At 38.9% G+C, this 12,216-nt stretch overlaps 1 protein-coding gene across 2 annotated transcripts in view; it reads right to left on the reverse strand.

Moving 5' to 3' along the window:
• The window catches only part of EPHA7 (EPH receptor A7), a 163,374-nt gene that overhangs the window by 103,187 nt on the left and 47,971 nt on the right, over nucleotides 1-12,216 (reverse strand). For both annotated transcript variants that reach the window (XM_083608273.1, XM_083608274.1), the window contains exons 4-5: nucleotides 1,647-1,802; nucleotides 421-756 (exon numbers count right to left, since the gene is read on the reverse strand). In XM_083608273.1, the coding sequence (XP_083464399.1) occupies nucleotides 421-756; nucleotides 1,647-1,802 (492 nt within the window). The remainder of the gene's footprint in view (nucleotides 1-420; nucleotides 757-1,646; nucleotides 1,803-12,216) is intronic.

The following is a 12,216-nucleotide window of genomic DNA, read 5'->3' on the forward strand; positions in this document are numbered from 1 at the left end:
TGGGTCTGGAAGTGCTTGACTTCATACCCTTATAATGTAAACAGCTAACAGCCTGATCCTATGCAAGGTAGCCCACAGCAACAAATGTCAAGATCAGGCAAGAGAGTCAGTTCCGGCACAACAGAGGAGTTGTCATCTTTGACTGGCATTACAGTCCAGTCTTACTCCTTGCAACAGGATAGTGGTTAGCACCGACAATCTTGTGACACTCTGCAATTAGGCCACAAATAGCCCCATTTGCTCCATCCTAAAGGCCACATGTGCCACTAGAATCAAAACAATGTTAAACTAGCAGAAAAAGGAGGCGGGCCTTGTAGGGGCTTACTACAGGCATGCACAATATGTGCCTCGCTTTAGCTGCTGACAAATATAGTGTGCAACAACCCCTGCTGCATGCGCTTAAAGAGTTTGTTTACTTACCTGCTTGACCAGTGGTAACAGTAACAGCTGCAAAAAGCCTCTGGGAGCGGCTTAAATCAGAAACGCCATTCACAGCTTCAACTTCAAAAGTGTAGTTAGCATGAGCTAACAGGTCCAAGACGGTGACATAGTTGTCTGCTAATCCAGTTTGCTGGGGCATATATCCAACATTGCTCCCACAGGGAACACATTCGCCCTGCTCCCAGCTGCACCTCTTGCACAATACCCTGTAGGTCACGTCGTTTCTTCCTCCGTTATCAGCAGGAGGGCTCCATTCCAAACTCACAGTAGTTTGGTTAATATTGAAAATAAGGTTCTGTGGTGCAGATGGAGGTCCTTTATTGAACACAAAACACACAAAAACAAATGGGAGGGAGGAGTTAAAACAGAAACCAGCAGGGGGGAATTTAGCTCATGTTTTAATTACCTAGGCAAAAGATTGCCAGAACATAAACTTTTCATTATATTTACTACAAGCTACCAAAAAGCCTGCTTGAACTCACTTGACAAGAAGCTTTATTTATTTTCCATTAAGGAAACAGGATAGCCGTTTTCTGTGTATTTACTACACCTAGCTTTAGCAGCTTTTCTTCTGCGCAATTAAAGGGATAAGTTAATGCACCTCTGAAGCTGACTCATACAAAATGCCTCCAGTTGAATTCTTGTGTCCTTTTAAAATGCATTAAACAGAATACATTTAGATCCTCTTTACCCGGTTTTGATGCAATTTACAGCTTTATTTGGGTGGTTTTGTCTTTGGGCAAACTGCACAAATTCGTTCCTTGAATCACCAGTAAGTCTACTTGCAGGTGGAATGCCAAGTCAGATCCCATTACATTTCAACCAGACTCCTTATCTACACAGGTTCCTTTTCATTTCACATGTCACTCATTTGGCGCAGTAACACATTAGGCTTATATGACAATGCAAATATATGTAGGAGAACCATATTTTCATCCTCGTCACAATATTACATATATTTGCATAGTGTGTTCTCTGGGTTATGTTGGGAGCAACAGGGAAATTAGATTTATGTAGTTCCTACTCTGTTTACTTTGCCCACTTTGCTGCTCAGCCAGAACTTTCAGTTTCAAACACTTCTAACTCGGATAGACTAAAGGCCAATACTGTGCACCAGAGAGAAAGAGAGAGCCCATCTTAACAAATAGATGCGCCTGGGGCTGGCAAGATAACATTCTTTGTGATTATCTACATGAATAACTCACTTGTGCATGCAACATATGGTGGATCAGTAGGTGCTCTGTAATAGCTGTCCTCACAATCACATCGCGAAGATCCTTCCCTGTCTGAGAAACTGTGCATAGGACAGCGGGAGCACTGCAGATCTTGCGAAGATGACTTGTAGAATCCACGGCCACAGGCTAAAAGATAATGAAACAAACAGATACCATTTTAAAAAAACACACACGTGCGTTTTAAAGGGATATATGGCTTCAGGCATGTGAAAACGTACCGTGTTAAAATGTTCTCAAAATGCACTTTTACTCCTCTTTCATATTGTGAAAAGGTCCCACACTTCACTCCCAGCAAAAGGTAGTGGTTAAAAGCATAAGTGGTTTCTAAGATCAGCTGAACTTACACACTACATTAGAAAAACCTATCTCCTCTCAGCTACATAATAATTCCAGTTTCCATAAGGACTACCAAAATAAGGCCTTTCTGCAGTTAGGAAAAAATGTATCAAACTATTATGTATAATCATAAAATAATAGAATTGCAAGGGATACTAAGGATCATCCAGTCCAACCCCTTGGAATGCAGGAATCTTTTGCCTAATGATCAACAGTACCATACCCTTCCCTCAGTACATCCGTGGGGGACAGGACTGGACTTTTAGAGTACACTTTTTAGAGTACACTGCTGCTGTAATAGGGAGCATCTTGTGTCAGTATGGAAGAAATCACCCTTCATTTCCCCCAATCAGATAGTTATAATTGTTCCCATCATATTACGGTCATGTTACATATGATCATTGTTTTTGTGTTGTGAGTTTTTTCCTGGGGTAGAGGCTCTATCTAAACCACAGCTAACTGAACCATAGTTATCTTTGCTGTTAACTGAAGTAAAGGTCCACCATGCTGTCTCAAAAATAGCACTAAGCCTATATATATATTTGATTCACTTTTAGCCAAATCTATCAAAACAGCCAAATGACAAAACCATTGTTTTCTGCCATAGCTGAGCTTATCAGGCTATGAGAAATGCACTGACTGTTCCAGCCCAAAGCCCCTTGTGTGGTCTCTCAATTAGTGTCTCAGGTAGTTCTATATAGAAGGCTATGCAGTGACACTTATAAAATATTCTTCAACAGCATGTACTACATAAATACAATGAAACAATTATTTTTAGAGATGTAAATCTAGTAAAAAATAAAAGCAAAACATCAACAATGTTAGCCATTCTTTTGCATCTATAAATATGCAAATTTCCAATCGTGTGTGTGTGTGTGTGTGTGTGTGTGCAAAATTTTATTTATTGAAACATATTTATAACAGCCTTTCACACATAGTTGAAAGTTAATACAACAGATATTCAATTAAAACATCAAACTTACAAAGAAATAAAATGCTGCTAATAATCTAGGGCAGGATTATATCACAACAACTCACTGGAAGTAAGCACCACAAAAGCATGGAAACATAAATACATTTTTAAATAAGTGCTGAAATGCCACTAATGCTAGAACTTGCCTAAGCTCAGAGGGCAGGTGATTCCTTGGAGAAGGCATTACCATAGAAAAAGTCCTCTCCCTAGCTGCTGTTAAAAAACATCCATAGGTTGCAGCATGACCAAGAGGGCTTCAACAGGCAATCACAGCGATGGAGCAGGGTTGTAAGTGAGCAGGTAAGTTGTTTATAACTTTATAGGTCAAAACCAATAAATGCGTATGCAAGCAGCTTTATAGACACACATGCCTTCATCTCATACGGAGTCCTTTTTCAGCATTGGCTGTCCACAATGTAGTGAATATCAGTGTTTATAGTAATTTATGTCCGTCCATCGTTGTCCCCCCACCCCAACCCATGGAACTGACTGGTACAGAGGACCACAAATATGGTAAGCTTATACCACAAATTGTAAAGGATGTGCTGCCCATACTCTCTACCTGCCCATACTTTCTCCATGGTACTTTTGAGAAGGAGCAGAAAACCAATTGGGAACTTACCCTCTTCACCTTTAACAGAAAATCCACTTCTCACTGAAGCCTGCAAATTTTATGATCATTTAAGTTGTTAAATCAATTGTAAAACAAACTCAGGCAATGCTATAAAAGCATATAAAAGTGCATCTGGGAGCAAATAATTTATGTAAGCCCAGCAAACTGCAAGTGAATCACAGAAAAAGCATGTCTAAAATAATGAGATAGGAGATCTGAACCGGCATAAATTCAAATTTGTATTGCTGAACACAAATAGTAATGCAATCAAACTAACATTCTGTATTTATTCAGTGTCACGGATACTGAAAGTTGTCAGTCACAGACAAACATGGCTCCAAAATGGAAGTCATAGAATAGTGGCTGTGGTGCATACACTAGATCAGCTGTAACAATCACAGGCGTTTTCTAGGAACCCGTTTCACAATAATATCCTGTAAGTCAATGGATACCACTGTGGGTATTCCTTGGGTATGATTACTACTCGCTCTCCCTCTGTTCCACCTGCCCCAAAGTCCTACCTCGGTCAAATGCGTACACATACGTGTGTTCAGAAATCACAGCCAAAGGGAAGAGACACTTGTATTCTAAATATTTGTGGTGGTATATCACTTTTTACTACTTGTTTAACAAAAGGTTTCTTCTACTGCAGCAATTTGCCCTAAAATTAAGCAACAATATATAAATTTAATGCAGCAGTCGCCAATCTTTTTGGGCCGAGGGGCACATTTGGAATTTGGAAAAGAAGCTGAGAGCACCAGTCAGAAAATGGCGAGTGCTAGAGGTGCATCCTAACACAAAATGGCTACTACCTCCAAAAAGAGGCAGAAAAAGAGAAGAGATGGGAAGCTAAAATGGTTCAAACATGAAAAGATCTATTCATTTTGGTGTTTGTTTGTTTGTTGTTGCTGTTGCAAAAAAAATAAATGAAAAAAGTATTGGTTGTTGCTGGTGTGTTGCTGTAGATTAGAATTAGAATTAGAAAATACAGAAGCTGTGGAAGTTAATTTAACTTAACCTTTGGAGTGTGTGCCCCGCTCCCAGTTAGAACTAGTTCCGATGCCAACATACAGTTGCCATAGAGCAGGCGTAGGCACAGACAAACTCGGCCCTCCAGATGTTTTGGGACTACAATTCCCATCCCTGAGCACTGGTCCTGTTAGCTAGGGGTGATGGGAGTTGTAGTCCCAAAACATCTGGAGGGCCGAGTTTGCCTGTGCCTGCCATAGAGAGTCATAGAGCGCTTTGTAGGGGACCTCATCTCACCTCCTATAACATCACCAACAAATAGCTGACTTTGCTTGAAGACTTCCAGAAAGGAACAGCCAAATGTAATTGGTTCCATTGTCGAACTGCTCTTAAAATTAATAAGCACCTTCACTGAAATCTACCCTTCTGTAGCTGAAATCCATTAGAACTTTCCCTGACCTCTGGGGAAGTAGAAAACAAATCTTTGCCATTTGCTGTGTGACAAAGATGGAGTCAAAGATACAGAGATGGAGTTATATATTTGTGTCACCTAAACAGAAGCCATTTCTTGAATCTGAAAAGGAGTGCTTTTTGTCACATACAAGACTAAGGTAGAGTAAAAGATCTTTCCCCTTCTCTCTTTTTTTGTGGGCAGAAATGCAACTTTGATTTGAGTGGCAATAACCTAGAGTGCCCATGGTTTAAAAAGAACATTGCACTGTTATTAGCACATAGCACATTTTGCATCCAGGATCCTAGACTGGATCAGCAATCACTGAAATGCACTGGGCAGCCATCTCAAGGGAACCCTATGTAAATAGCTCCCTTGGCCCTTTCAAGTGACGAGTTTGGTCATTTTAATCTGCTTTCGAATGCAGCATGTGAAAGCACTCTGGGGTTAGATTAGCAAAGGTAAAAATGTCATTTAGACACCTATTGTATATTCAGTGTCGCTGGTGATCTTTCTAATGCCTCTGAGAATGTGTCCCTTAGGGCCAGTGAGGCTGTGATTATTGAACTGTTTGCTTTGCAAAGAAAAATCTCATGTAAAATCAGAACTGAGTAGCACAACAAAATTTCATGGAAGGCTTGTAACACAAGTCACATTCACAAATGAAATCACTGTGGACTCAAGTAGCTATCACTTGCTTTGAAAAGAGGCAGACACAGAAGGTTTAAGCTTATTTCTGTGTTGTAATCCTCTTCCAGAGCATAAATATTATTTTGGCAAGGAATGGGGGCTGTCCCTTTACCATGGAATATATCCCAAGTAAAAGGAATACTGCTTAGAAAATGTGCACCCTTCTAAATCCAATCTCTCTAACACAGAGAAAAGACACTTTACAGCAGCAAAGTGACGCTTATTGCCCAGGTTTGACATAAGGAAAGATAACTGGGTAACATACAAAAAGCAAATGATGGCATTCAACTAAGTTCTACTCAGAGCAGTCATATTGATATTAATGGACCTAGCTTAGTCAGGTTCAGGGCTTTTTTTCATGGGTAACTCACTGGAACTCAGTTCCAGCACCTTTCAGGTAGGTGCCACTGTCATTCTAAGAGAAAGGAGGCAGCATTCATGGTGACCTCTTTTTCTAGAAAAATAGCACTGGTCAGGTTCATTAATTTTAGTAGGTCTACTGTGAATGAAACTTAGTTGAGTGCCATCACACAACTCCCCCCTCCTATAAACAAATGCAATTCTAAGAATATAAGAAAAGTTCTGATGGATCAGGCGAAACACTCATCTAGTCCAGTATCCTAATCTCACAATGACCAAAAACATGCCTATGAGAAGCTCGCAAACAGGACCTATGCAACAGTTCTCTCCCCACGTATTCAGGGTATGAGGAACTCAATTACACTTCACTGTTTCCAGTGCTGGCAGAGCAGCGGAGACAAAAGAAGAGCTACAGCAGAAGGCATGTAGAGTGAGATATATTTCTAGACAGATTTGAGGAAATGTAGATATTAATATGGCCAACTAGGCAGTTTTGTAGTCTCAATGCATGGATGAGATGATGGTGATGTTGGAATGAAGGCTGGGATTTGTTTGGCACTGGGGAACATTCTGGGACAAGCCAGGCTTGTACAGAAGGGAAGGGATCCATGTGAGCTGGGAACAGACCAGGGTGGCAGAGCAGCTTTTGTGAACTGATTTTGAGGTGAAAGCCAACAGGAGCTGGTGAGGGTCCAGATTGGGTCAGATCAACCTCCTGGGGTGAAGATGGAAAAACTAATGGAAATGGAAATGGTGGAGGCATAGAAGTAGGCATTGTGCATACTGGGGCACAGGACAGCAATTCAGAGATACCAAATAATCACAGGCCAAAATGCAAGTGGCAAAGAGAGAAACTGTATGGAAGTGTTTACATGCTAATACTAAAGGTTTCTGAGCCAATATGGGCAAATTGGGAGTGCTTGGACTTAGAAGAAAGCGCTGATATAATGGGTATAAGAGAAACCTTGTGGAATGGAGAGAACCAGTAGGACAAGGTTCTCTCTGAATAGGAAATCTATGGGGTCCAAGCAATTCTAGCTTGCCGAATCAGTTCCTTGTTGCTTCTGAATACCAGTTGCTGGAAGCCGCAGGAAAGGAACGTGTTGTTGCACTCAGGCCATGCTTGAGGGTTTCCCACAAGCCTGTGGGACCAGATGGGCCATTGGTCCAATGCAGCAGGCTCTTCCCATATTCTTAGTATTTCAGTTTGAACTTACCTTTCTTTTTATTTATTCTAGTTATTTATCAGTCACTTTTCAAGGCATCTAGAAAAGAGCAATACTGAAATTAATATAAAATATTTTGGGGGGAAGGAAGGTAGGAAGTGCTGCTCAGAGCAGGGTAAATTCTGATACCATATTCTGATACCAGTTGCTTACAATCAGATTATTAAACTGAGCAGTCCTGTCTGAAAGAGGAAATTTACTTGCTATTAGAGTTAGGACTATGGTTTATTTTTCTTCCCTCTGTTAAACAGCGAATAAATCTTTGTTTTGTTTCAATATAAGAGCAAACTGTATATTGTTAAGGTGAATTTTACTTGGATTTTTCTTTCTTGTTTGTCTGCCTGTCCCTATATATCTTCCATTTTCATTTTTTTTAAGTGGTTGGGTTTATTCAGAAGTTTCATTACTGAAGTTATACAGCTGCTAAAAGTAATAAAACAAAAATAAGACAGTTCTGTAACAAGAAACCTATGAGCCTCTGCCTTTCTAAAAGAGCTACATAAACCCAGGTCAGGATACATTGCTGCTATGTCCTTGGTTTTTTTAATGTAGATTTGGGAGGGTCTGAGTTCTTTTATTCCTATCACTGCAACTTTTAGATATTTATGTCATATTAATGTTCTGCAATTCAGAATTGAAAATGCAGTTTGCCAAAACAGGAATCTTACTGCTAATGTTGTGACCTCTTTTTGGAAGGACAGATCCAGAATCTTCATTTTAATCCTATTGACAGTGTCTCAGTGGGAATAATTACAATAGCCTCAAATCCAGACCTCCTGTCATTGATATATAACCATTTTTTAATACTGAAAATGAGCAGCATACGAGGTGGATGGAAACAACATGGTGCAATGAATAAAGATTTGTGAGTATTCTGATGCAGTAATCCAGTGCAATTATTTTGCAACCCATGACACAGGAGAATCCAGGAATGCAAATTTTTGATTAGACATTGAACACACGGTTCCAGGATATATGCTTCTTTTCAAAAGCATATTGTGGGAGTTCACAGCTTTAACTATAACATTAGGTATATTTTGATTTTAGTGATGCTATTTTTTCTGTTCTTATTGATGGGTTTTTTACAGTAAGTTTTTAAATATCTGTTTTTACACATTTTAATTATATTCTGCTGCCTTAAGCTTTCTTTTTGATAAAGGCAGTAAATAAAGAAGTATCATTTTACACTAGCAAAGACATTTTAAGAACCAATACATATTCAAAATATGTCTGCAATGAAGGAAGTAACTGAAATCAAAGCATCTAATATAACAAATCAGCATTTAATAGAGGGGGAAAGGCAACAGGAAAGGGAGATTTTATTATCATAGACCACTTTTTCCATTATAGTTCTCAGTCATCATGACCATGTTAAACAGTATTTTTTTTAATAGTCAAAGATGTCATCTGTTATGTTTTTCATGGCACCTAATACATTCTTGTGAGATATATATATATATGCTGTTGTATTTTATTTGTCTCACACTATGCAGTGATAAATGCCTAGCTTTAAAATATGTTTACTTTATCTTGCAAATGTTTCTTTTAAACAGCAATAGTGTCTAAAGTCTATGTGTGCTTCCATCAAAGAATTACATTGTATGGTTAGCCAAAGTAAACACGAGACTTTTAATGGCTCCTCAGCAATAGTGTGAATGACATCTCCAAATAAGACTGTCCTCTAGCTGCATACCATCACCAGCTCAATGTTTGCTGTTGCTTGTCAAGAATCTCTCAGACTCGTTATTCCCCTCCACCCAATAATACCCTGGCTGTCATACGTATTTCTAACATCTTTCAAGATTTGCTCACTGTCTATTGTTCTCACAAAAGAGAAGTGCCCAAACTTGAAAAGGCATTTTCATTTTCATTTTTTAAAAGCTGAACCTAGTAAATATATTGGTTTAATATTGCAGAGTACGTCCATTTTTCAACAAAATATTCTATTTTACTGAATATTGCTTTTTTGTTCAGTCATACATCAAATAGTGCATATACTAATACGTAAATCAAAGCACCAAGCAGTGACAAATTCAGTATATACCAGTCTCCCCGCCGCAAAAAAATGATTATGCTTGGTTCATATAACAATGGCTCAAAATCTCTGCACTAAAATAAGGTTCAGCTCACATGTAATTGAAAAAGTCAGACCATTGTTTGCATACCACCCCTCCTCTGTCTGCACACTCTGATTTTGTCCTTGGCTTGTAGTTATGTTCTCTCTTCACTACCCACAAGCTGTAATCAATAATAAATCTTGGCTTAACTAGAAGTCTAGGTTTGGATGACCTGCTAAACCAAGCCTTGGTCTATGACAGTAGGAAAGAGTGACTGTGACACGTTCTTGCTAAGCCATAGTTTGGCTTACTTTGACATGCAAACCAGGCTACAATATCCAACTCAAACTATGGCTTTCACAAACCAGAGTTTACCTCCAAACTAGAACTGGAAATTCACTAAACAGTGAGACCAAATCTCAGTCCCAGGGGCTCAGCTGAGATATAGGTGTTACATCCAAACTAAGTATATAAAAGACAAGTATTGCATGTTACTATGTTATCGCACGATAACATTTTAATTATGATGCAACATTTGCAACTGAGTGAATCAGTCCCAAAAATGGCTTGTATAAACTGCTGAATAAAGAAAGCAATAAGGTAAGGTGGTGTTTCAAGAGGCTTTGTCACAGTGCATTTGAATTAGTTTTTTAATTTAATTTTTCTCTAGTAAGCCTTAATGGCAAGCCAGCAAGAAATAAATCTGGAGGGCTTATGCATAATAATAAACAGAAGCAGACATGTCTATAGGCTTTCCAATTGAAATGTAATTAAAATAATTTAATATCAGATTCGTGTTTTCTTTGGGTAGTGACTTGCTCTAAGTGTTCCAGCAAGCTCTTATTCAAAAGGGGAGGGGAGGCGGGGGACATAAACCTGAGTTTGACTATAGAGCTATCAATAAAACAGTACTCAAAGGACAATCAGATAAGAGAAAGACCGTTATACAGCCATCAAAAATTTAAGGGTTTCTGTAGCTACCCAGGATGCCTATATGTGCATCACAAGCTTCAGCTGAAGTCTTCCTGTGCTGAAAGTTAAGTAGGTACATATGTGTGTGTAAGTTTCAAGACCTAGAGATAGAGAATTTACACAAAACAATTTGATTCACAGGCACTTATTTTTTTAAAAAAAATACTTCATTAAAATGAAATTTAAAACAACTTCCCCTTACATCAGGATTTTCTAATCAATGCTCATAGTCCTTTTCAACTTGCCCAACAGAACATTCTCCCCTCTTATCCCCCCAAAACACTGTTCTGGGGATTCTCCCGCTCCCTGACACAAAGTTGGGGGACGAGGAGAGTGGGAGAAGCCATGAACGTAGCCAATGGGGGGCAGGGAGGCAGCTCTCCCCCCCAATCAAGTAAATCAATAGAAATACTTAACTAATGGACCAATCAAATTGGTTCTGCCCCCCCTAACCAAAGTCTTGACCCCCAACAAAGTCCTGACCCCCCTAAAAAAATCCTGGCTACGCCCATGGAAGAGCCCTATTGTGATAGCGGAAGTCCTTACTCAGGCTTCCACTAGGGGGGCTAATTTGCTGGAACCTGCCTGATAACTCCAGAAAAAGAGTGTTTTTCATCCATTTCTTATGTGTATAATTCTTGTATTCCAAGCTGCTTTACATGCCACAAAAAAGAAGTATATCTTTTGATGTAATTGTGATGTTTAGCTCTTTTTGTTTGTAGCTTTGTTAACAGTTTATAGATTGCAGTTGCTTTGCTGATGATCTGTTAGTTATTTTATATGATTTCTACTGCATTTGTGATGTTTTCTTATGTTCTATCATGTTATTGTTATTTGTAAGCCACTTTGGGATTCATTTTAATGAAAAGAGGCATAGAAATATAATAAATCAAATCAGCAGAACGGCTACATCTTCCTACTAAATTTTTAAACTGAGAACAGAGAAACAATAAAAAAATAAGGCGAACTCAAAATGCAATTTAACAAGAAATACAATTGTGCATGGGTTGGGGGGGGTGGCGGCGCTGTGTGGTTTATATATATTAGTCTTTGTTTAAAAGAAATTTGGAAATGAAATAACTTAGCATGGAAATGGCTGGAACGTGGCTAAATAAACCAAGAAGAGAAGGAGGTTCTGTATAGTTGTAGTAAGAGAAATTTTGATAGCTGTGTGAGAGGTTTATTTTCTGGAAGTTTTTCCTAGGAGGGGTTATTCCCAGAAACTCATAACTGCAGTTCGTAGTAGTATAGCAGGAGCCACTGCACTGTGAAATGAAGCTGTCTCTGCTAATTGCACACCCTGATCATCAGAACTGTATCTCAGCTGATAGTGTATCAAATCTGCCTGACTGAACTTGAGGATTTGGCAATGTCACTTTCCACTAAGTGTAATACAGAAAGGGGAAAGGGGGGCAGAGTAACGCACCCATCTGAAATGATAAAGAACACACAGAGGAAAAACAGATGACAGATTGTGGAGACAGAATAATCACAGATGGAGACCAGGTGGAAGAGGTCAAGTAAGATTTTCAAATTTCGTTTATTTTCATTCTTAAAACCATGCCCTGGTGTGTAAATGTTCAACAAAGATCTGATAAGAAAATGTATTTGTAAATGTGTCTGAACAAGAAAATGTATTATACTCAAGTGGGGTTTAGCCACAAACAGCAAAGAAATAATGTGCAGGGATAGGGAACGTATATAAATAAATACAAATCCATAGCCTTTGGAATTGTTTAAAGACTAAAGCAAATGCAGACTCATGGAGCTGAACAACTGCAATGGGGGAGGGAATCCTGACAACATGATAGAAGCAATTGCCTTTATTAAAGTCACAGTAAAAGAAAAATAAATTATAGTACAGTTAGCTGCATATCTGCTTTTGTTTTTCCA

The sequence above is a fragment of the Podarcis filfolensis genome (genome assembly GCF_964270895.1).
Source record: "Podarcis filfolensis genome assembly, chromosome: 3".
NCBI classification, from domain to species: domain Eukaryota; kingdom Metazoa; phylum Chordata; class Lepidosauria; order Squamata; family Lacertidae; genus Podarcis; species Podarcis filfolensis.